Genomic DNA, 25443 nt, shown 5'->3' on the forward strand with positions numbered 1-25443 from the left:
ATATTTTCTTGCGTCTTCCTGCAGCTTTACAACGAGGAAGTTCTGGACCTCTTTGACTCAACTCGAGACATGAAGCAGAAATCTCACATTAAGATCCATGAAGATGCCAACGGTGGAATCTACACAGTGGGAGTGACCACACGGACGGTGTCCTCCGAGGCTGAGGTAACACAGATTATGTGTTGCACTGTTATGCAGGTGTTCAGCGCGACATCATTGATTTCCCTTTAAGCATCAGTTTATTCTAAAACAAAACATCCCCAAGACAAAATGTGTGTAGGTTGGTATCAAAGATTTACTCAGTACTCTTGGGTATAAACCTTTGCACTGCTACAAGCGTTACTGGAGTAAAGCTTCATATATTCAGTATAAATATATTTTTAGCACTGCACTTTGTTTTGTGACTTTGCTGTTGTTTTTTGCACCAAATGTTTCAAAGTGGGTTCAACCATTGTATTAATATTTAATGCTCTGCCTGACTCTGTAGATGATGCAGTGCCTGAAACTGGGGGCTCTGTCTCGCACCACAGCCAGCACTCAGATGAACGTCCAAAGCTCCCGATCTCATGCCATCTTCACCATCCACCTGTGCCAAGTCCGCGTCTGTGCCTCTGACAATGTACGTCAATAAATCACTGCAAATCATGTCTGTTAGATCTTATCAATAATATCATTTCTTTCCTTTTTTTTTCTCCTTTTTATTATCAATGATTGTTGGGGGTAAAAAAATCTGTGTGTACATGCTGCTGTCACTGAGTGCATTTACATGCATGATTTTTACACAGCAAGAAAATGACACTGATAATCGAGTCACCAACGGTAACTCTGAGATGGACGAGTATGAGACACTGACGGCCAAGTTTCACTTTGTGGACTTGGCCGGTTCGGAGCGGCTGAAAAGAACCGGAGCGACGGGTGATCGAGCCAAAGAGGGCATCTCCATTAACTGTGGACTGGTGAGTCTGCCTGTTCTTGCACCAGGATTTGTGAGGCAGCAAAGACTTCAAAGTCTAATGATATACTGCCATCTGGTGGCAGACTTTACAAATATACTTAAATTCAAAAATGAATGCATTATGAAGTATTTCCAGCTGAACAAAGTCAGCACAGTTAGAGTGACCAGGGATCCCACGTTGTTCCACACAAACATGCTGTTTCTGGGATGTGGCCACCCAAATCGCAACTAAAAAAAAAGTAGTGCTAAAAGTGTTAACTGTAACTCTACAAATGGACTGATAGCAAATTGTTGCCCCTCTATGACATCCTGTCTCCCTTTGTCTCCTGTCTTTTTGACCAGCTCGCCCTGGGGAATGTAATCAGTGCTCTGGGTGACCGGAGCAAGCGGGCCTCACATGTGCCTTACAGAGACTCCAAACTCACCCGACTCCTGCAGGACTCATTAGGAGGAAACAGGTCAGAGGACCACAGATTTTTAGCTTTTTCCTCATAAAAACATTTTGTCTTGATTTGTTTCTGATACGGCAACGATTTCAACCGAATATCATCAAACAACAGTATAAGATGATGAGAACCAGTGCTGTTACAGTATATTTAATTAAAACTGAACTAAAAGTAGATGTGGGGGAAAAGCAATTAAAATAAAAGCTAGACTTGTTTAAAAGAATTGAAACTACCTGGAACAATTTTGAGAACTTGGAAATAAAAATAAAGATATAGAGAAAATATCATTAGTTTTAGTGTTTGTTAGTTTGGAAAAAAAATTCTTAGAGCTTGCCTGAGTCAGTGATGAATGTGTGCATGCAATAATGATTAAAGCCACTAAAAACTAACACTGAAACAAATAAAAACTAAACTAAAACAAGATAATCCACCATGGAAACTAACTAAAACTAAATTGAAGATGAAAAGTCAAAATGGAAAAAAACCCACCCCAGCTAATTAGATGGATACAAAACTGTTAACTGTGGGAGATGCCTGGGTGTGGATACCCACACACTAGATTTTTCTGCATAATTTCCTTCTCTGACCTCACCAAACAATTTCCATTAGTGAGAACATCTCAAACATTTTATCTCTTATGTTAATGTAAGAAATAACTACTAGGTGCAGTGTCCCACAGTGTCATAATTCCAATACTGTGTGGAGATCATGTGTGAAAATAAATTATGAAATGTCACTTTCTTCTTTCTCAGCCAAACAGTGATGATTGCATGCATCAGTCCATCTGACCGTGACTTCATGGAAACTTTGAACACATTAAAGTACGCGAACAGAGCGCGGAACATCAAGAACAAGGTGATGGTGAACCAGGACAAGGCCAGCCAGCAGATCAGCGCTCTGAGGACGGAAATAGCTCGACTGCAGATGGAGCTCATGGAGTACAAGACGGTGAGAAGACGGGAGGAATTTAAAGGACAGGGATGAGCCTTATGTAAAATGGAAGGAGAAAAAACCCACGTGGCATGTCAAAAAAATTAAACTTTTTACAACAAACTATATTGTTTTTGCCCCCCCTGCAGGGTAAACGTTTGGTGGGTGAGGACGGTGTGGAAAGCTTGAGTGACATGTTCCACGAAAACTCCATGCTGCAGACAGAGAACAGCAACCTGAGGGTGAGGGTGAAGGCCATGCAGGAGACCATCGATGCCCAGCGGGCACGACTCACCCAGCTGCTCAGTGACCAGGCCAACCAGACCCTCGCCCGTGCAGGTATGCATCAAACTTATGAATTAGTTTAAGCAGAGAGTTGTTGGGTTTTTGTTTTTATATTGTGCCGCTCTAGTCAGAGTTAATGCATGATGTGCCTTTTTTCCCTTCATTACTCTTATCATGTTTCTCTTACAGGTGAAGGAGGCACAGAGGAAATTGGAAACATGATTCAGAGTTACATTAAAGAGATTGAAGACCTTCGGTAAACGAATTCCGATTTATTCCCTTGTTCATTTTTGACCTTTTCCTGTATGTTTTCGCCTCCTGTACTCATAAACATTAAGACTACCTCATTCTTTTAACAGTCACTACCCTGAAATGTTTGATGACATGTGAGATCACAGTTCAAGTGTTTTGGTCTGGACTTTTGATCCCAGTCAATATAACACCTGTGAAACCTTCCCAGGATCTCAGTGCGGACCAAACTCCAGAGCTTTTTCTGATCTCAGTCTGGATGAAACTAAACCGTCATTTCTTTTTCTGCAACAAAAACAGACTTGGGATGGTTCAAACATTTAGACTAAATACTAAAATACAGTAGACACGGATAAAATGAAAAGGTAGAGATGAAATTAGCACGGGAGAAGAGAACTTTTTATTGAAATATTTTGTAACGATGTTATAAATAGTAGGCTGGAAAAAATAGAATTAGCCACACTGGTGACACGGTATCTTCAGAGGGGAAAGCAATGTTGTCTGAAACTGCAGCAGTGCACAAACGGTGCACACAGTTGTAATAAAATCATTCTGTTCATTGATTTAAATGGCGATAAAAATACTTCTTTAAACAACCTGTTTAAAAAGATTCAACCTGATTATATGAAATATGAAGTGTTTTAGTGGACTTTCATAATTGGCAATGAGACTGAACATTGTTATTTCGGCTGCTCTCTTTAGGGGGCACCACAGTGGGGTTGAATATCTACAGTGTTAAACACAAGCCTTGTTTTAAGCCTTTAAACACATTTATATTACAGATGAAATTCATTTGTGAGGGACCAAATCTAGAGACACAGTGAAGGCTCTGTATTACAATCTGTCGGTGTCTTGATGCTATCCTCAGGGCAAAACTCCTGGAGAGCGAGGCTGTCAGTGAGAATTTGAGGAAGAATCTGTCCCGTGCCTCCAACCGTCAGTCGTTCTTTGGAGGGTCCAGCTCCTTTTCCTCCACTCTTCTGGCCCCCGAGAAGGAGACTGCTGACATTATCGAACTCGCTAAGAAAGATCTGGAGAAACTGAAGAAACGAGAAAAGAAGAAGAAGAAAAGGTAACTGTGACAGTGAACAGAGTTCTTGTTGTTTTTAAATGGTTTTGAGGATTGGCTCTGTTGAATGTTTTACTACAGTCGTGCATATATTTGAGTGAGTTTCATACTGGAATGGCATTTTTATTTATCCTAAACCATTCATAATTTTCCAAAGGCATGATTGCTTTACCCAGAGGTCAGTTTGACTTGTTTCAAAGGTTCGTCTTTGTATATTGGAACGAGGACACTTAAAAGCCACAAATAACTTATTGAATAATTTATAAACATTTGACTTCATTTATACACATAAACACATCAGCTTTATGTTTTCAGTCGTTAGTTCTCTGGTAGTGCTGTACTGTCGCTGCACTGTAAATTTCAGTGCAAGCAAACACAGCAGATTGATCGCAGGCTCAGGTTTTATTTTATTTTTTTAACTCAGAGCTGCCCCGGGGGCACTTTGGGGGCTGAAAGGTGGATTAAAGGTGTGGTTTTCAGTGCAGAGCTTCCTCTGACCAGTCTTCCCTCCATTCTTCCTTTGTTCATCTCTTGCTTCCTTCTCTCGTTTGACCCTTTGACCCTCCCTGAAGACTCCAGCTGCTGTTGGAGGAGAGAGAGAGGGAGGAAAGGGAGGAGGTGGTGGTGGAAGAGGTTGAGGATGCCAGGTTTGTCAGAGCTTCCACCCTCCTGTTGCCATTCCCATGCTTCCCCATAATTCAGCACTTTATTTTAATTTTATTGTTTATGTTTGGGCAGGTATTTCCCTGCTCTGACGTGAAACATACTACTGTCAAAGCACATCACCTCCCTGAAACACAGTTTTGCCACTTAATAAGCTTTAATCTCCTATTTTCAAACAATCTAAGGCTGGATGACAAAAAATCTGTATTAATCTTTTATTTTCTTTTTGATCACTTTACCCGGGTGTTTTTTGTGTGAAATGCTACCTTAGCATTGCTAACCCCCCGAGTTTGGATAAAATATTTATCCAACAGATCTGCTTCATGGATTTGGTTAAAACATTTATTTTTCGTACTGCATTTTCCTTCCATGCTTCTTTACTTTGCCAGTTTTGACCAGCCTGATGAGATGCCTCCCTTCTTTTGTTTAAAAATACTGTCTTTTGCACAATCAAGCTTATAAAATTGGAGCAATCCCAACTTATATTTTGTGGTCTTATCTAAGTCTCACTGTGTAAGACATGTTTATGTTTTCTCACAGAGACGAGTGTCTGCAGCAATCGAGTCATTGGAAACTAAACCTTGCATTGTGGTGAAACCAGTCAAAAAGCTTCTTTGCCAAAAAGACAGTGTTTTCCCTGATGTTAAAGATGCCATGCACAGATATGTTACTTACTACTGCGTTTATCCAGAAAATGAACGTTTCTTTATTGCCAGCAGATTAACGTGCAATCCACTTCCTGCAGAAAAAGCTTCCAAGTTCTCTTCTTACATTACAAATGGAAAACTGATTACAACGTCTTTTAAATCTTTCAGCGTCAACAAAGAAGAAGTTCCTGACAATGAGCAAGAAAAGGGTACAGAGAAGGAAATGACAGAGAGGGCCAGTGAGGACACGGAAATGGTATGACGGACTTCATTATGTTCCTCCATTATTTATATAATCAACCTCGTATATACAGTGTACTAACTAGTACTTTGAAATAAAAAGGTATTTGTTTTATGCTGTAGGAGGTCCAGGATGGCAGTGACCATGAGGAGGGAGAGGAAGAGGAAGAAGAGGAGGAGGAAGAGATGGATGTAGAGGAGAGCTCTGATGACTCTGACTCAGAGTCAGATGAAAAAGGTATCCTGCATGAATTTTTCTTTTTATTGATTTAATGAAACTGTCTTTAAAGTGTCACTTGTAAGCTTCGACCCCCTTTTTCCCCCCATTCAGATGGAAGATTTTGAGCCAGCTGGTTACACGAGATCTCGTTTAAATTCAGTACATTAGCAACTGAAAACAGACATGTTATGAACCCTGTTTAAATGTGTTTGAAGTTCTCTTTATACTTGTGACCCTCACTCATAGGCCGGCCATCTAAATCATTAAACCTTTGAGAACCCACTGTTCATGTGATAGTTTTCTTCTGAGTGACCTGAGAATTTTCTCTCATTCTGTTCATTCTCATTGAGGTGCTTATTACCTTTACCAAGAAAGTGACGTTTTTGGTGGCATTTGCACGTGCCTATACACACAGTAGCTCAAGGTTTTGAATGAATTTTGATCAAACTTTGTTGGGATAGAGTAGGGTCATGTTAACTATCCACTGAAACTTGCCTTACATCCACCAAGGTCTTTAAAGTCAGCTTAGGGCTGTGCGATATGACCAAAATCTTATATCCCAATATAAGAATTCTATCATCCCGATAACGATACAAATCACAAAAATGTAAAATTTTCTGTAAATTCTGTGAATCTCAGGCAGCTCGTCTTGCAGGAAGTGTTTCCAGCTGCGCGTCATGTAGCTGGACTCCAGTGTTTTAACAGATGCATGAAACTATACATTTTTAGACATAAGTTGTAAAGGCCGCCGTTTTCTCTGTGAGTATTTATTACACGGCGTGCTGCGGGGAAAAGCCTGTTCTAATGTTTGAGTCTAAGGTTTATTTTTTACCACCTGGCGGCTCTTTTTTAATTCTCATCCGTAAATAATCTGCTCTTTCACGTGATTCCGTTTATTTTGAAAAGTCTCAACAGGATCTTGAGCTTTATTGTGAAAGGTTTATGTGGAACATAAACAAGCAGACACGCGATGCTGTTACCATCGTTGTTGCCAACCACAACGCATAAAAACAGGCGCTTGTCCGTCTGTAGTGTGGTTATATTAAATATAAGAGAAAGAGAGAACTTTAAGAAATTAATATAGCCACTACAGTGACCATCACATCGATGAAAAAATATTGCCGTGAACAGTTTATTTTGCGACACCACGAAACAAACGATAGCGTAAAATGAAACGATAGACGTTTTTATATCGTCATCCGATATATATCGTTATATCGAACAGCCCTAAGTCAGCTTAATGATTTGTTGGCCTTACAAAGTGTGTTTTTACAGGCGTGATCTGTATTGTGAACATACAAAATGTACCGTATAAAGATTTAAAATATCATGCCACATTTGACCTCTGACCTCTCTTTCAAGGTCAATCATTTATTTTAAAATCATAGTGATAATAATGCTACATAGAGCTGTGTAAAACTCTTTCATACTGTCATTGTTTGTATTGACAACATAAAGGAATATTGGGAAGAACATATGGGAATTCTAAATCTCGCGTTATAGTTTGTATCCAAATATCATGTCACATTTGACCTCTGACCTCACTTTTACATTACACATCTGCTTTTCTTTCAAGTTGAAGAAAGTATTTCCAAGTCAATGAATCCATGTAAATGAAAAATTGTACTGAGAATTATGTCAGGTTTATTAAAGTGAGCTTCAACAGGACAAATACCATTTTAAAAAGGCTGCACTTTGTAGTGCAGTAAAAACAGCTGCAAACTTTTTAATCTATGTTTAAAAAGAACAAACCAAATTGAATATAAAGAAAATACAATGCTATTCCCTTAAAAGTAAACATTGTGCAGACAATGAACTGCCTTGGTGGGGGGGGTTTGTGCTCACAGTGCTTCTTGTAAGGAGCATTTTTTGTTTTTAGGCTTCCAAACAGATACAAATTGTAATATTACACAGTGTAAAAATTCAAGTACAAACTCCTGGTTACGTCCTGTTTTTCTGGGTTTTACATGGCTCATTATAGAATATACTGCCCTTCATGCATATACTCACTCCCAGACTTTGAGGGGTATATGCATGAAAGGCAGTGAGCAAAACAAAAATGTCTGCTTACATAAATTAAGACCCAATTACTCAATTAACAAAACTGGTTTACAAAAACATAATTTGATGTAATTGCTTGTGATGGTCTTTAGGCTCTGCCTAAAACTTTTTTAGGTTTAGCATTTCATGTTTTCAGGTGGGCAAAAACACCTTTTCTAAGATAAAATATGAAGTAGTACAAATTAATTTTCTTTCACTTCTTTTCAGTTTTCAAGTTGAACTTGGGACTAAACAAATGAAACCTGACTATGTGTAATCCAAGATTATTTAAATGGATCTTCTAACAACAATATACAAGAACTGCTTGAGATTTATGCCTGTACCTGTGGATGTCGATACTTAATCAGCTCGTCGGTGTCTCACAGAGAATTACCAGGCAGATCTGGCCAACATCACCTGTGAGATTGCCATCAAGCAGAAGCTGATTGATGAACTGGAGAACAGCCAGCGGCGTCTACACACACTGAAACAGCAGTACGAACAGAAGCTGATGATGCTGCAGTGCAAGATCCGAGACACCCAGCTGGAGAGAGACCGCGTCCTCCAAAACATGAGTAAGACGGCGAGGGAAGTGGGAGGTCACATATCAGTCAGAGGGGAGAGCACTGCAGTGTGTGACATAATTTATTTACATGTGCTCTGACAGTTTGGATAAAATCATCCACCAGGAGGCACTTGTGGGTTTGGTTCATCATATCTCTGCCTCTGATCATCTTATTTCAATCTCAAACAGAAAGTATATACTTATTTGATCTGAGCCTTTGTTTTTCTTTAGTAATGAAAAACCTGTTTATGAACGTGTGCTGGCAGATGGGGACAGTTAATACATCAACGTTTGTCTGAGACGGATTTTAAAAGTATGGATTTTAAAGCCAGACTTATTAGTTTTGTTAAAAAGCACACGCGCACACACACACACACACACTAGTTGACCAACTGTGTGTAAAACATGTTGTCTGCAAAGTTAAAGTGTGATTCTGTTCACGAACACTTTCTCCAGGTAGGTTTCCACGAAACAAAATCTGTTTTGTATTTTTAATTAATTAATTTTTATTTTTAGTAGCCTAATGTTGAGATTTCAGTTAGTCCACCTGCAGATAGCCAGGCACACACAGCTGGTGGAGCATGTCCCACAGCAGTGTTGGATTTAAAAAATGTTATAGTATTATATTTTTTCTGAATATTTTCAGGTTCAGTAGAAACTGGTACAGAGGATAAGGCTCGCAAAATCAAGGCTGAATATGAGAAGAAGCTGAGCATCATGAACAAGGAGCTTCAAAAGCTCCAGTCGGCCCAGAAGGAGCATGCCCGCCTACTCAAGAACCAATCACAGTACGAGAAACAGCTGAAGAAGCTTCAGATGGATGTGGCAGAAATGAAGAGGACTAAGGTATGGACTAAGGAGATATTTCAATCTTTTAAATCACGGCTTAAAACATATCTGTTTGAACTTGCTTTTTCTACCAGTTAAATCCTGGCCTTGTTTGCAGTGAGTTATTCTATTAATTTTTCTGTTTGTCTTGCGTTGTCTATGTTCTCTATCACTGTGTTGATGGTACAGCTTTACTTTGCTATAGCTATGTGCTATAGTTTACTCTTATTAGTGGTTTTTACCTGTGAACATAATTCCACACTTATATGACTCTGATGTTATAGTGTTAATTGTTTTATTCTTTTATGTAAAGCACTTTGGCATGCCCTTGGCTTTTAAATGTGCTCTATAAATAAAGATTGTTGTTGTATATAACTGTACCAGATATGACACTCATGTAATCTGGAGATGCGGGCTCTCTAGTTTACATGTGTGCTGTTACTAAGCCCAATATTGTTTAATATGATCTATCCAGGTCCGTCTTATGAAGCAGATGAAGGAGCAACAGGAGAAGAACAGGATGAACGAGTCTCGCAGAAACCGAGAAATAGCTTCTTTGAAGAAGGACCAGCGCAAGCAGGAGGTTAGTAACAGTCAGTTTATAAACTTCTGCAGTTATATCACGCTCTGTGCCACGAGTTTCATTACTTTCTTTGATGATACTATATTCATGTTTCCTCCTCAGCATCAGCTGAAGTTATTGGAAGCTCAGAAAAGACAGCAGGAACTTATTCTGAGGAGGAAGACTGAGGAGGTGAGAGGCATCAAAAAATATTTCTGACAGAGGAAGCAGATTGAACTTTTTTAATTGTACTTGTGAGACTGTAGATGCAAGCATATGTCCGGTATATGTTGTGTTTACACATTTTTTGGTGTGACAAGTAAGCTCTGTGTGTCAGGTGACAGCTCTGAGGAGGCAGGTCAGGCCTACCTCGGGTAAGGTGATCCGAAAGGTCAATCTTCCTGAACCAGTCCAGGACTCCTCACACAGACCCCCCTCTGGACGCATGTACTCCTCCAGCAACAGTGCTCCCAATGGCACTTGGTGAGTCTGTGTGCACGCAAATGTTTGCTTGAGTGCATAATTTTTTACTTTTTTAAAGAGGCCGGCTGGAAGGAAGGTTCTGAGATGTACACATTGCAGAAATTTTCAGGAAATAGTGAACACCCTACCTGCCTCATTTCATAAAATGAAACCTAAATCTCTTCTTCAGTTATTTGCATCTGTGATTAGTACCCCAGGAGATTGCTGCAGGGAAAGATCATCTAATCTAAACAAGACTTTAAACTTCAAAAATGTCCCTGGATGGCACGACCGTGCTGCCCAAAGATCTAGGCAAAACTGTGGCTAGCAGTTGAAATTCTTATTAACAGTATAGCTTTAGAGTTGAATTGGTGGATAAAAGTATGGATAAACGGTTACAAGTATAAGCTGACCGCATGAAATGAAAGATAAACAGATGAATGTTATTAGGTAAAACATACGGTTAGTAGTTTAAAGTATTAACACACGGATGGCTATTATGTAAAACTTTTAGCTGTCAGAATGAATAAAAAAATCTATATATTTGATAAATTCTTAAAATGTGTACTAATTAAATATCCTAAAAGGATAAATAGTTGAAACACTTCACTAATCCTAAATTATGTTAAGCTAAAAGTCCAAATCCACTTTAAAATGCACACAATGTGAACATTTGAGTTGTTGTCGATGGAGGGTTTCTTAATCACTTTCTACATTCTCCCTGGATTTGTACATTTAGGTGTTAAATAAGTGGCTGTATTAATCGGACAGTTTACTGATGAGTGATGCTGCATGTACAGGTCTTCTTACAGGCGCACAGGAAGTGTTTACAGCACCAGAATGGCTCGCAACAAATGGCAGTCCCTGGAGCGGCGTATCTCTGATGTCATCATGCAGAGGATGACCATCTCTAACATGGAAACCGACATGAACCGCCTTCTCAAGGTAAAAACCTAAAGCAGGACAGTTGTATAGATTTTGAATGTTAGCAGATCAGGAGAAAGACCTAAAAGATATCTTGCTAGACGCCTGGAAGACATTAAATTGTTCTTTTATCTTCAGTAGGGAAATTTTAAAATCTATGACCTTGTGGCTGTTGTTAAGCGTAATGCAGCAAAAACAGTTGTTTCATTTAATATTGCTCTGCATCCTTGTGTGTTTCCTTATCAATGAGCTTCAAAGAACATGTCATTGCTTTAGGTTAATTTAATCATCGTCTGTGACTTTTCCCATATTCAGAAATGACTCAGTGATTGAAAATATATAAGAATTTGTTTCATTTTTAACACACAGCAAAGGGAGGAGCTCACCAAGCGCAAGGAGAAGGTCCTCAGGAAGAGGGACCGGCTGCTCAGAGAGGGGCCAGAGGCAGAGAAGACTGTTCTTCCCATCAATGAGGAAGTGGAAGCATTGACAGCCAACATTGATTATATTAATGACAGTATTGCAGATTGTCAGGCCAACATCATGCAGATGGAGGAAACCAAGGTGAGAGAGCCTGCTGATTCTGGAAATTGGCAGCCAGATATTGAAAACCTCAGACGGGTTGTTTAGCTTGTTTTAAGCCTTTTTTTCCTGAACTGAGATGTTTTCAGGCCTGCTTCCAGAATAAAACGACCGGGTGTGAATCAGCAGTTAGTGATGGTGATCTCTGCCTATACAGATTAATAGGACGACCCTCGGGAAAAACCTGGAAACTGTTCAAACTGGTCGTCAAATTGCATCTTTGTTGATTATATAGTGAGGTGTCAAAACTTGGGCAGAGGGGAGGTCGCCAGATACCATCTATATAAAAGAAATGGATAGACTGTGGAACGTGAATGACCTTCATTATGTCACAATCAGCTGAAATTCAGCGTTCTTAGCACTTGCTGACTGAAGAGTAAATTTGAAAGAATATATCTTTGATTTAAAATAGTTTCTTCTTTTGTATTTCTTCTTTTTTAAGCTGTATAAAGGGTGTTTCACTCTAACTCAGGAGAGCCCATACACATTTTTACTGTCAGGAAAACTATGAGAGAGTCAATACTGAAACTGTAACAACAACTTCATAGCACAAACACAGTGCCTGAAGTACCGTGGACTCCAGTTCCAAGAGAAAAAGTTGGCTTTCTCTGATTATTTTGCTAAAAATATGCGTTGTAGCACATGATAAACAACATATGGGCATGTTAACAAGGTTGGAAATTAAATTTCATTTCTGTTAACTATGGTCTTCAAATGTTACTTTTTCTTTCTCCCAGGAGGAGGGTGATTCTGTGGACGTCTCTGCTGTGATTGGTTCTTGTACACTGACAGAGGCTCGTTTTCTCCTTGATCACTTCATGTCAATGGCAATTAACAAGGTACCCTCCTTCAGAAAGAGAAATCACACCTGTTCAGTGAAAACATCACCATTTCCTCTCCTTATGAATAACATACAACAAACATGATTATACATAGATGTTATTTAGCTTACGTGTCTTTTATGTGCAAAATAGTAGAAACCTCTGTATGTAGAAAGAAATGCAGTTGTATAGTAACAGAAACTGTAGGACACCAGTTGACTGTAGGTGGGTTGTAAGCGACCAGGGGGAGAAGATGATGATAATAATAATAATAATTATACATTTTATTTGAAATGCGCCTTTCAAAACACTCAAGGTCGCTGTACACAGTAGAATAAAAGCAAGAAGTTTACAGAATCATAAAAGCATAAGACATAAACAAATAAAAATAGGAGAGTGGAAAGGTTATGTGGGATAAGCTATTTTGTACAAGTGGGTTTTGAGTTTGGACTTAAAGAGAGAGAAGGAAGAGATGTTTCTTAAATCAGGAGGTAGGGATTTCCAGAGTCATGGAGCAGAGCAGCTGAAAGCCTTGCTCCCCATGGTTGCAAGACGGGGGGAAGGGACGGAGAGTGAAAGGGAAGAAGATCTGAGACAACATCTCATGTTGTTGTTGTTTGTTGTTCCTTCACGGTTGATCTTTTATTTAACCAGAATTCAACTTGGATAATTTTTTTTATTAATAACTGATAAAAATTGCCACTGCTGTACAGTAGTCATACAGCCCAAGTATCACCAATATGACATGCAAGCTCATTTGCATATGTGCACGATATTAAGTTGTAGCATCTGTTCCGTGCATTAACTCAGAAACTTCCAACTCTAACCAAAAAATGAAATGAAATGCAGATGAAATGGCCTGACACTGTGGTCTGACCTCTTCAGGGCCTGCAGGCAGCTCAGAGGGAGTCTCAGGTGAAGGTGATGGAGGGCAGATTGAAGCAGACTGAAATTACCAGCGCCACACAGAACCAGCTGCTCTTTCACATGCTGAAGGAGAAGGCAGAGTTTAACCCAGAGCTGGACGCGCTGCTGGGGAATGCTTTGCAAGGTAGAATAAAAAAAATGAAAAGATACAATAAAATAAAAACGTATCCAGTTTGGACCAGGCCCTGCCCACCCACTGAAAGTGTCACTGATATCATGCTAGGCAAAGCTGAGATTAGAATTTAATTCTGGGATGTTTTAGATCTATTTCTCTCCCTGAGTGTACGTGTTTAAATTTAGCAGCATAAATGTTGCTTTCATACTCTTGTTAGAAATGATTTTGCTGTCAGGAGGTGCACTGGGTAACTGGTCAGTTGCATGATTGGGCCTTTTGAGGTGATATTGCTTGTTGCCTTCTGCCGAATAGAAGCTGGCGTCCCTGTTGTACAACCGACAGTTAATTCCATGGTTACATTTTGGTGCTGTGTACACAAGTATATACGATCACATTAGTATAATACTGTTTCTATTTACATGCTTGTAATTAAAGCTGATTACTTCTTTTTGTTTTGATATTGAATTTGCCAGCCTCTGTTCGGTAGGATGCTCTGACAGTTGGTGCATTTTATTTTATTTTTATATCTTTTTTTATCGATTTATTTATTTATTTATTTCGAATTTTGGGGGATGGTTTTTGATTTGTGCGTTGCCTTTTTCTGTTCCCCCATCTTTTCTTTTCCCTTTTTTTGTTTTCTTATGTGTTTACAGAGCTAGGTAACATCCCGCCTGGTAAGTGAAACCCTATTGGACTCTAATCGGTTATGAATGCATGGTTCCTTCCCTTTGCACTTTGAGAACTAACTGAACATAACATAAACAGGTGCATGAGGTGCAGTGCAACCAGGCTCCCCTCCATGTGTTGGCTGAAGCTTTCCCCTCTCCTTATCTGGATACACTCCTCCTACCCTCTGTCCTCCCCCTCCTCCTTGCAGCTCACATGTGCTACAGCCTCCATGTTTTAGCACCTGCTAACCCCAGACTCTTCTACAGGAACCATATAACGTGGATATTTTGCTCTGTTAGACCTTGTAGGTCAGCTGACCCATCAGGACCAGCAGACTAATGATTTCTTGCACTCGTCCACCCTGTTATCTCATGTTGGTTCTTTTACATTCATATCAGCTCCCTTACATGTCTCTTTAAAATCTTCCCAATATGACCTCTCTCTGACTTTGAACCTCATCTGTTTTTGAGCCATCTGGTATTAATGAGCTCGGCGAGGGCCAGGTTTATCAATTAAACAGCATGGCGCTGTGCTGACATCACCCCTCATCTGCTTCATCTGTTCATTTTTCTACATGTTATACAAAAGAAATCAAAATTGCAAAGGTTAAAATAAAGAAGTTAAATTATTTAAGTCTCTAGCAAAGTATACCTACTAAGAACCATTTTAGCTGACCAGTCATCTCAGCTAAATCACTCCATCTAATATTCTCTGTTCACGGATCTCATCTGACAGAAAACGGGGACGATAGCAGCAGTGACGAATCTGCCCAGAGCCCCTCTGCAGAGGGAAAGTAAGTCTGTTATAGTGCTTAAAAAGTACTATAACAATGTATTTGTAGATTTAAAATATTATCTTGTGGCATATTTTGTCACATTTATGTTAAGTTGCTTCAGTAGTTCATGAATTGTTATATTATTGCATTATATACATATGATGTTTTATTGTATCTTTTAATGAAATTGCATTTTGTCTTTTATGTTCACATTAATGTTTATACTATTCTTATAATTAACTTGTTAATTATGAGAAGTATTGTTTAATTATACTGCAAAGCAGTAAAGCAGAGAGGAGCAGTGTAGTCCAAGCACATTCTATAATGAGTGTTTGCATTAAAAAACTTGTCTGTATTTCCTCCAGCACTCTGGCTACAGATTTCATGAAACTTTGTGGAGAGACCAAAACAAGAAATAAGGTATTGTAGAGTTTGTTGCACATGTTTGATGCCTTATCCTAAAACCATTTCTGTATTTTTAATTGTTCACTTATCTGTGCTGTACAGGCTCGCAGGAGGACGACCACTCAGATGGAGTTGCTCTACGCTAACAGTGACTCTGCCCCTGATGCACCTACTGTCGACTTTTCTAGTCCGATGTTGCCGTTAGCTGAAACACCCGATGCGGGCGGAGACATGGACTTGTCAGGCTCAGTCAGGGACTACGCAGCTCTCTCCCCTGGCTTTTCCTCTAAAATGGGCAGCATGTAAGTTCAGGCCCTGCACTCTTACTAACAGATTCATTCCTCCTTCTCTTTTTCCTGCATGTTGTTGCTGCGCTTCTTTGCTTTATTTGGTTATATATTGTTTACAAGCACCTTCACATTTTGCTATACCTTACAGCAATTGATGAATCTATTTGAGAAAAGCATGTAGAGACGAGCAAATATTTTGTATTGCTTGATTATTACTGTGCCCTGCAAAAGTCTCCCTTGCCGTTCCTCATTCCAGGTCAGTTGCACACTAATAAAAGAAATACTAACCAGGCTGCATTAAATGTCTCGTGACAAGCAGTGCTTTAAAATGGAGCCAGTTGCTTTATGTAAGAATAAACCTTAGCTGATAATAATCCATCAAAAATGATACAGTTAGAATTATATTTGTGGATGTGCAGCACACACTGCACTCATTGTTAAACATGAGCTTGACGAAGAACCATCACTGTTTTGGAACTGTAACATCAGGTAACTGTATTTCTGTGTGTACTGCATGCTCATCTCGTCATTGTTGCCATTATTTTGTATTGGTTTCATTTCCATTTGTTTTAAAAATCTTTTTTTTGTTATATTATCTGTGTTGTTTGTGGATAAATCGGTAAAACTGAACATTCAGTTCTGGCTCCAGAAATCTGCCAGGCGTGGAAAAGCGAGCTCCTGAGCCTTCCCCGCTCTCGCGCAGGAAGACCTATGACAAGGCACAAGCAGCGGCTGAAAGGGCAAAGGTCAAGGACATTAAACAGTAAGAGCTTGATGCCACCATCCTGGCTACAGAGCTTAAAGACAAAACTACTTCACTTTGACCCTACTAATACTCCTCCTTCTGGTTTCCTGGTTTGGAAAAGCATGTGGTGTCACCTACATAATGCTCTGCATCTTGTTTGATGACCGTCACATGCCAAGCTCTATGCTTCATTTGAAGTAATTTTTTCCCAACTTAAATAACACGTATCTTCTCTGAGCTCTAATGTTGAAAGCTGGTGATTACTGTATTTTTGATAGTTTGGGATCAAATTCATTGTTTGTTTGCTAATTGATTCGCTTGTTCCTGATGTCCTGTTCAGAAATCGCTCTCTTTACTTTTCTTTATCTCACCAGTAAGTTTTCCAGCGTAAGATTCAAATAGAAAGATTGAACAGTGAGCAAACAGTTATTATAAAACTGGCTGTGCATCAACTGAAAAATACTGACAGCAGTTTTTGATTATATCTTAAGAATTCTTCTTCATTGCCTGTCGTCCTGTTTTAGAATATGAGCAACTTCAAAAATATTAGTGCTGTGAAAGTGGTCAAGATGTATTTGTAGTACAGACTTGCAGATTAAATCTAAGTGGTTTGTCAAAGTAATGAAAAATAACAATTGCATTAACTATTTAGGAATCATAATTATTACATGTGAGCATTATGTCAGTATCTGTAACTATACCCAAGAGTCTTGATTGCAGTGGTTTTGAGGGTTACTGTTTAAAGGTAGTGTATAAAAGCTCATGACTAGATGTCAGTAGATTGCAGTCAACTGAATTCTATTCTTACCCTTCCCAATTTTAAGCACCTAATCCTAGATACAGTGGTCGGTTAAGGACAAACAATGCTGGCCGTCGAGTGTAGACTGCCAATCTGCCGTTTACCTCATCAGTATGCTGCTTGTTTACATCCATTTAATCTGGAGGAGGCTGTAAACCTTCTGAGTCTGATACGAGTTTATGAATCAGTGAAGCTCACTGATGTCTAATGACAATACTGAGGTTAGTTGTTGAGTTTTAGTGGATTTTGTTGCACTTAGCTACTCTTAGCTGGTGTCACTGAAACTTTCTTTGCAGTCGCTGTAACGTTGTTGGACTCGGACACTTGGTGAATAAACTCAAAGGGAAAGTGAGATTTTTATTTTTTTATTTTATTTTTTAAAAACATTTGAGTCCAACATTAGTTGGAATAATGTTAGCTTATAACCAGCAAGGCTCTGGTTTAGTTTTATTGTCTAATCTGCTGACAATAAGTAATTGTGACAATATTCAAAATAATTAAACATGTTTATGCGCATTTTTGTTTATTAGAGCCCTGATATCATTTCAGGAGGTGACGCTTGAGGTGAGGAGGATAAGGTGGAAATGAAGAAGAGAGAGATAAAAATATACATGTACAAATATTAAATTGTTTGTGGTCTTTTACAAGTTTATGGATGCGTTTTTATGACATGGCAGGAAAATGCCAGCAACAAGCCGCCTTGTATGGGAAGCATCCTGGGTTGCTGCATTTAAATTGTTTGTGTTTTGACCATTAGGCAAGGACACCCAACAGGATAAACTCTCTAGGCTACAGCATGGCATTTACTCTGCCACCACCCTCAGGCTAAACATGACATTTTTGTTAAAACGAGTCTCTTCATTTTTCTCTTCTTCTTTTTTTCATCCACCATCCACCAATTTCTTTCTGGTGTGCAGTGTAGTCACACACATGCTCAGCTATTGTTAGATTTAAGCAGTCATTAAAAGCTGTTTTGACACAAGATGAATCATTTTTCTTTAAATATATTCCAAAAATTACAGTGTTCAGATTTTTCTCCCAGAGCTCTAATTTGACCTCATTAAAGATGGATTTGGGGGGAAAAGTGTTGCGTATGCTGGGAAGATGGTAAAACCTGTTGAACTGGGGGATTTAGGACTGCATATAAATAATGTTTTCAGTGAAACAAGGATAATAAATGCCTGAGGTCTGCCAGGCTTTTTGTGTAAAAAGAGAATAAATTGTTGCTCTAAAACAGGAACTTTAATGGCATGATGATTTGTTGACAGAATGATAGTTGCTTACACTGTCAACCAACTGGTAATCTTAAGACACCAGACTGAGCAGCAAACATTTCAGTAATCCTTATTAGCTTCAGATGAGTGTGAACAAGTGACAACGCCTTACTGCCAAAACCATCCTGCTGGTGGCTTCGATGACATAAATGCAGCATGTGCATCTGCTCTCTTCATGCAGTCCTGCCACACTCCTGCCAGCAGTGTTTTAACAGCTTAGTCCACAGTTTAATTATGCAGTAGCTTAATTGGAAGTGATTCTGCCTACCTTCAGAAACCTGAAGAGCTGCCTGCCATTTCCTGTCTCTCCCCTACTGCTTTTCTCAATAGCCACTTAAGCCGTATGACAGGTTACCTAAGGCATACTGCAAATGTTGTGCAGGATCAGATGGGCTTTCTGAAATGTTATTTTGTTAAATGCTGGCCAAATGCTTACTCTGTCCCAAGTAACTGCAATGATGTTTTGGTTAATACATGTGGATTTTGTACATAAATATAATAAAAGACAATGTCAGACATTCAAAGTTTATAAAAGCATATTGTACCATTGTAAAGTGGAGCCTGTATGCGTGCAGAAACATTTAAGACCATATTGTTTTTGATTCTTTGGCTAAAAGACTGCAGAAGAGATAGGTAGCCACTGTGACATCTATTTAGTTTCAGATTTTGTATTTTAAAGGCTCAAACTTTTAGTCCAGCAATGTTTGTAGCCCAGAGACATTGACATCTCTCAATTAGTGCGAACGCTTAAAATACATGGTATAAAACATAGTCGTGGCTTCTGTAATGGAAAAAAGAAGCCAGTGTGAAAATACCTTAAATCTATACGCTGAAAGCTGTGAGGTGTTGTTTACAAAATATGTCTGGTGCTACTGAAGTCTCTGGGGAAAATGGCTTTGATTTGACCTCTGTAAACACTGTCCTGTTGAGTTTATAGGCTCAGTCACTCATTTAAAAAAAGTCTGTTTCCAAAGAGATTTATCTGTGGTATTAAAACCACATGCTCATTGGATAGCTTGTCACTCACTAATTATTGGCAAGTTTTAGAGTCAGAACTGCACCACCTCATCACATCAAGCTTTTTTCAACCAAGATGGCTGTGATGGAAACACTCAGGTCGAGGACTCAAAATGCACAAGCTCCTTAGACCATATCGATAGCAAACAGAAAATGTTTGTCATCTGATTCCTCTGAACTGGAGAGATCCACTTCAGTGACTTCAGTTAGCTGAGATGAGGCAGAGAAGAGGCCTTTCAGCCACAGTTGTCACACTTATTAATCAAAGTTGCAGCTCCTCTAACAAACTAATAAAGCGCTTACAAATTCTAAAAGGCACTCCTACTTCTCCATCCACAATCCATAGTCATGTTATATTAGCTGCTACACTCTGCTTAATGGAAAGTACATTCTCAGTGTGTGTGCAACGTCATTATGTATGTGAAGACATAATTTATCAGATTTGGAAGTAAAAGCTTTGGAAAACTATTACTAAATCGCTTTGGTAAAAATCTGTATAATTCCAATCGCTTTATGGAAGGTAGAAGTAATTGATGGGTATGGAAAATATAGATGCTCAGTATATTACACTAAAATGTATTCCTCCCATGTGTTATGTTTTTAAAATGCCTTTTTATTCATGGGTACACGCTCACACTACAATTAGCTCTTCTCGAGGTTGCACTGCAGATAACAACTCAGGAACTCAGGAATAGGAAACAGTTAGTTTTATAATCAGTAGCTAATCAGCCCCCAGGAATATCAGAATATCATCCCCTCAGGGATGCCTGCACCTGTCCTTCAGCTTCCTCCTACAGTAGCTTTGCTCCACTCTCTGATTTCAAACAAGTATGAATACTTTATTTTTGGGCTGTTGCTGATTTGCCATACCTATCCATCTGTTTTCTTCCCCTTAGCCAGTTCATGGTGAGAGTCTGGCTGGAGCTTGTTCCTGGAGCATGCCAGTCTGTTGCAGGCTGCAGGGCTGTTCTTTGGTTTTGTTCTCTCTGGGGTTTCTTCCCCCACTTCTTTGGCAACTTTGTGCGAGAGTTACCCAGGAAAAAAAACAAACATGTTAAAACATGATTAAAATCAATGAATGGATGTCTTCTCCAAGACCATAAGATAATTGGAACAAAGCCAAACAGCGTCACTGTGTTTAGTGCATTGTTGGTATTGAACCTGAACCCTCTGCAGTCCTCTCCTGTGACTTCTGTGGAAGACTACAAAGCTCTCCAGAAATATGAAAAAGAGAAAACAGAAAAACAGATGTTTTTTCTCACATCTGTGAAGTTTTTCAGGCTTCAAGCCTGAAGAACAAAAACCTACTAATGATAAGTGTCATCGTTTGGATAGCTCATGCTGCAGATTCGCTGGTTATGAAATTTTACAATTACACTATCACAGCCAGCCAATTAGTGATCAACCAGGCTTACTGAGATGCTGCAGAATTCTCAGTCCCCGATAAGAAGACTCCATGGGTTTCCAGTGATCACCTGTCTTCGGCTCTTTGGGTGTTTCAATCAATTATAGGCTGCAAAAGAAATCATCTCGATTATTTATAGGTTCTTGGCTTGTCTTTCCTTTCTTTCAACACAAGGGTGACTCCTTTCACAGCTGTCTCATCATTTTTCTCTTATTTTCATCTCTTTCTATTTTTGGTTTGCATCACTGAGAGAGCTGCATGAGTCTGTTGTGTGAATTTGTTGGAGTTTTTTTTCTTCTTTTTTTACTTTGCCATGTGTGATGCTGCCCTTTATGATGGTGGTTTGTTTGTTTTCCAGGGGCGTCATTAACCCGGTCCCACCCACCAAGAGCAGCCGGTCGTCGACATTACAGTGTGTTCATGTGGCGGAGGGACACAGTAAAGCTGTTTTATGTGTTGACTGCACTGACGACCTGCTGTTCACAGGATCCAAAGGTTAATGCTCACAATCCTCCCTCCTTCCTTCCTTCTTTCACCTCCTGACTCTAATCTTACACCTCTAATCAGTATTCTTCAGATGCCTTCTTGTTACAGCTATGGTAATTTATTACACTTGGACATGGTGTTGTGTTATTATATAGCAGCATAACACCACATATAAAAGCCAATAAGGATTAATTAGGATTGTCATATGGTGGATAAATGAGGTGATGGAACATAAATGACATTGTCCAAGCCACAACATTGTTATGGTGATGGAGCTTTTAAGCATAACAAATGGATTTTAATGTGCAGGAAATCGGCTAGAGTGCCAATTTATCCCAGCAGGATTAATTGTGCATTCCAAGTGCAAGAAGGTGCTGTCCAGCTCTGTTTAGTTTTGCTGTCAGTTAAAATGGATTTTGTTTTGTATCCCTTGCACCGTGATAAATTTTATCCAATCAGTTTTGTTGTGGCGCTCTTCAGTTTTGACATCCCGTTCTCAGAAATGTTCTCTGTATTTTAATATTGTCATAAATCACAGTGAAAATGACAAGATGGTGTTTTAATTTGCAGACCGGACCTGTAAGGTGTGGAATCTGGTGACGGGTCAGGAGATAATGTCTCTAGCGGGTCACCCCAACAATGTTGTGTCAGTCCGTTATAGCTCTAGTTTGGTCTTTACCGTCTCTACCTCCTACATCAAAGTCTGGGACATTCGGGACTCGGCCAAATGCATCCGCACACTAACGTGAGTAAGACTATTTATTATGGACTGATGAACATTATGTTCACTTTCCTGGCACACACTTTCTGTATAGTTTCTATATAGCAAACTTACAACCCCGTCAGTTGGTATAGTTAAGCTTTATGTACTTAATATGGATAAAATAATAAGCACTTTAGTTTTCACACTTTTCTCTTGTTTCCCAAATATTTTTCTTTCCAAATCATTGAAAATGTTAAGTTGTACAGTCTATGGATTTGTTATTGTTTTAGCAGTATTTCTTTAGCTTTAAAGAAAATGAACATCAATTTGAGTTATACCCTTTAAAGCAGGAGTCCTGCAGGTTTTAGATATCACCCTGGCTCAGCACACCTGAATCAAATGATTAGTTCATTACCAGGCCTCCGGAGAACTTCAAGACATCTTGAGGTGGTAGCTGCCATTTAAATCAGCTCTGTCTGTGAATCGCTACCTTATCGTGGTGGAGGGGTTTGTGTATCCCTTCGGATATGTTGTCTGGGGGCTTTTGCCCCCAGGAAGGAGCCTGAGTTAGTGCGTGAGGTTGAGAGGTACCAGCTAGATATTGTCGGGCTCACCTCTACGCATAGCTTGGGCTCTGGAACCAGTCTCCTGGAGAGGGGCTGGACTCTGTCTCAGTCTGGAGTTGCCCCTGGTGAGAGGCGGCGGGCTGGGGTGGGTATTCTAATATCCCCTCGGCTTGCTGGCGGTACGTTGGGGTTTTTCCCGGTGGATGAGAGGGTTTGTTCCCTGCGCCTTAGGGTCGGGGAACGGGTCCTGACTGTCATCTGCGCTTATGCGCCGAGTGGCAGATCAGAGTACCCAGCCTTCTTAGAGTCCCTGGGTGGGGTGCTGGAAAGTGCTCCACCTGGAGACTCTGTTGTCCTGCTGGGAGACTTCAGTGCTCACGTGGGTAACGACAGTGAGACCCGGAGGGGCGTGATTGGGAGGAACGGCCTCCCTGATCTGAACCTGAGCGGTGTTTTGTTATTGGACTTCTGTGCAAATCACAGTTTAGCCATAACGAACACCTTGTTCGAACATAAGAGTGTCCATAAGTGCACGTGGCACCAGGACGCTCTAGGCCACAGGTCGATGATCGATTTTGTAATCGTATCACCAGACCTGTGACCATATGTTCTAGACACTCAGGTAAAGAGAGGGGCTGAGCTGTCAACTGATCACCACCTGGTGGTGAGTTGGATCAGGCGGCGGGAGAGGATGCTGGACAGAGCCGGTGCACCTAAACGCGTAGTGAGGGTGTGCTGGGGACGTCTAGCAGAGGCCCCAGTCGGCAAGATCTTCAACGCACACCTCCGGCAGAGCTTCAACAGCATTCCGAGGGAGACTGGGGACATTGAGTCCGAATGGACCATGTTCAGCGTCTCCATTGCCGAAGCTGCTGCATTGAGCTGCGTCCGCAAGGTGGTTGGTGCCTGCTGTGGTGGTAAGCTCCGAACCAAATGGTGGACACCAGAGGTGAAGGGAGCCACCAGGCTGAAGGAGTCCTATCGGGCTTGGTTACCCTGTGGGACTCCGGAGGCAGCTGACAGGTATCGACAGGCCAAGCGAAATGTGGCTTGGGCAGTGGCTGAAGCAAAAACTCGGGTGTGGGAGGAGTTTGGAGAGGCTATGGAAAAAGACTTTCGGACTGCCTCGAAGAGCTTCTGGCAAACCGTCAGACGTCTCAGGAGGGGAAAGCGGTGCTCTACCTGCACTGTGTATAGTGCTGGCGGAGCGCTGCTGACGTCGACTGAGAAAATTGTCAGGCGGTGGAAGGAATACTTAGAGGACCTCCTTAATCCCACTGACACGTCTTCCAAGGAGGAAGCAGAGTCTGGGGATGAGGAGTTGTTTAACTGAGGCAGTTAAACAACTCCTTGGTGGCAGAGCCCCTGGTGTTGATGAGGTCCGCCCCGAGTTCCTGAAGGCTCTGGACGTTGTAGGGCTGTCCTGGTTGACACGCCTCTGCAATGTTGCATGGAGATCAGGGGCAGTACCCCTGGACTGGCAGACCGGAGTGGTGGGCCTCATCTTTAAGAAGGGGGACCGCAGGGTGTGTTCCAACTACAGGGGGATCACACTCCTAAGCCTCCCTGGGAAAGTCTATGCCAGGGTGCTGGAAAGGAGAGTTCGTCCGCTAGTCGAACCTCTGATACAGGAGGAACAATGCGGTTTTCGTCCTGGTCGCGGAACACTGGACCAGCTCTTTATCCTCTCCAGGATACTTGAGGGTGCATGGGAGTTTGCCCAACCAGTCTACATGTGTTTTGTGGACTTGGAGAAGGCATTCGACCGTGTCCCTCGGGGTGTCCTGTGGGAGGTGCTGCGGGAGTATGGGGTGTCTGGCCCATTGCTACGGGCCATTCGATCCCTATACAACCGTTGCAAGAGCTTGGTTCGCATTGCCGGCAATAAGTCGGACTCGTTCCCAGTGGGTGATGGGCTCCGCCAGGGCTGCCCTTTGTCACCAATTCTGTTCATAATTTTCATGGACAGGATTTCTAGGCGCAGCCAAGTGGCGGAGGGCTTTCGCTTTGGTGGCCTCAGAATCTCATCTCTGCTTTTCGCGGATGATGTGGTTCTGTTGGCTTCATCGGGTGAGGGCCTCCAGCTCGCACTGGAACGGTTCGCAGCCAGTGTGAAGCAGCGGGAATAAAGATCAGCACCTCCAAATCTGAGGCCATGGTTCTCAGCCAGAAAAGGGTGGAGTGCCCACTCCGGGTCGGGGATGAGTTCCTGCCCCAAGTGGAGGAGTTCAAGTATCTCGGGGTCTTGTTCGCGAGTGATGGGAGAAGGGAGCCGGAGATCGACAGACGGATTGGTGCTGCAGCTGCAGTAATGCAGACGCTGCACCGGTCCGTCGTGGTGAAGAGGGAGCTGAGTGTAAAAGCGAAGCTCTCAATTTACCGGTCGATCTACGTCCCTACCCTCACCTATGGCCACGAGCTGTGGGTAGTGACCGAAAGAACAAGATCGCGGATACAAGCGGCGGAAATTAGCTTCCTCCAAGGGTGGCTGGCCTCTCCCTTAGGGTGAGAAGTTTGGCCATCTGGGAGGCGCTCAGAGTAGAGCCGCTGCTCCTCCACATTGAAAGGAGCCAGCTGAGGTGGTTCAGGAATCTGACAAGGATGCCTCCTGGGTGCCTCCTGGGTGAGGTGTTCCAGGCATGTCCCACCGGGAGGAGGCCATGGGGCAGACACAGGACACGCTGGAGAGATTATATCTCTTGGCTGGCCTGGGAACGCCTCGGTGTTCCCCCGGATAAGCTGGAGGAGGTGGCTGGGGAGAGGGAGGTCTGGGCTTCTC

General features: G+C 41.2%; 1 protein-coding gene across 7 annotated transcripts in view; it reads left to right on the forward strand.

Moving 5' to 3' along the window:
- LOC113026353 (kinesin-like protein KIF21A) overlaps positions 1–25443 on the forward strand; it is a 60247-nt gene that overhangs the window by 27791 nt on the left and 7013 nt on the right. The window contains exons 4-30 of one of the 7 annotated variants that reach the window (XM_026175044.2): positions 25–165; positions 488–619; positions 786–956; positions 1298–1413; positions 2154–2349; positions 2481–2670; positions 2806–2872; positions 3734–3937; positions 4507–4581; positions 5413–5500; positions 5608–5722; positions 8131–8319; positions 8956–9155; positions 9613–9720; positions 9823–9891; positions 10037–10182; positions 10962–11106; positions 11455–11649; positions 12405–12506; positions 13374–13539; positions 14184–14204; positions 14935–14992; positions 15340–15394; positions 15482–15681; positions 16307–16432; positions 21268–21404; positions 21966–22140. In XM_026175044.2, coding sequence (XP_026030829.1) covers positions 25–165; positions 488–619; positions 786–956; positions 1298–1413; positions 2154–2349; positions 2481–2670; positions 2806–2872; positions 3734–3937; positions 4507–4581; positions 5413–5500; positions 5608–5722; positions 8131–8319; positions 8956–9155; positions 9613–9720; positions 9823–9891; positions 10037–10182; positions 10962–11106; positions 11455–11649; positions 12405–12506; positions 13374–13539; positions 14184–14204; positions 14935–14992; positions 15340–15394; positions 15482–15681; positions 16307–16432; positions 21268–21404; positions 21966–22140 — 3587 coding nt within the window. The remainder of the gene's footprint in view (positions 1–24; positions 166–487; positions 620–785; positions 957–1297; positions 1414–2153; positions 2350–2480; positions 2671–2805; positions 2873–3733; positions 3938–4506; positions 4582–5412; positions 5501–5607; positions 5723–8130; positions 8320–8955; positions 9156–9612; positions 9721–9822; positions 9892–10036; positions 10183–10961; positions 11107–11454; positions 11650–12404; positions 12507–13373; positions 13540–14183; positions 14205–14934; positions 14993–15339; positions 15395–15481; positions 15682–16306; positions 16433–21267; positions 21405–21965; positions 22141–25443) is intronic. The other 6 variants (XM_080304574.1, XM_080304576.1, XM_080304575.1 and 3 more) reach the window with 6 other exon arrangements.

This window comes from Astatotilapia calliptera, chromosome 7 (genome assembly GCF_964374335.1).
Source record: "Astatotilapia calliptera chromosome 7, fAstCal68.1, whole genome shotgun sequence".
Classification (NCBI taxonomy): domain Eukaryota; kingdom Metazoa; phylum Chordata; class Actinopteri; order Cichliformes; family Cichlidae; genus Astatotilapia; species Astatotilapia calliptera.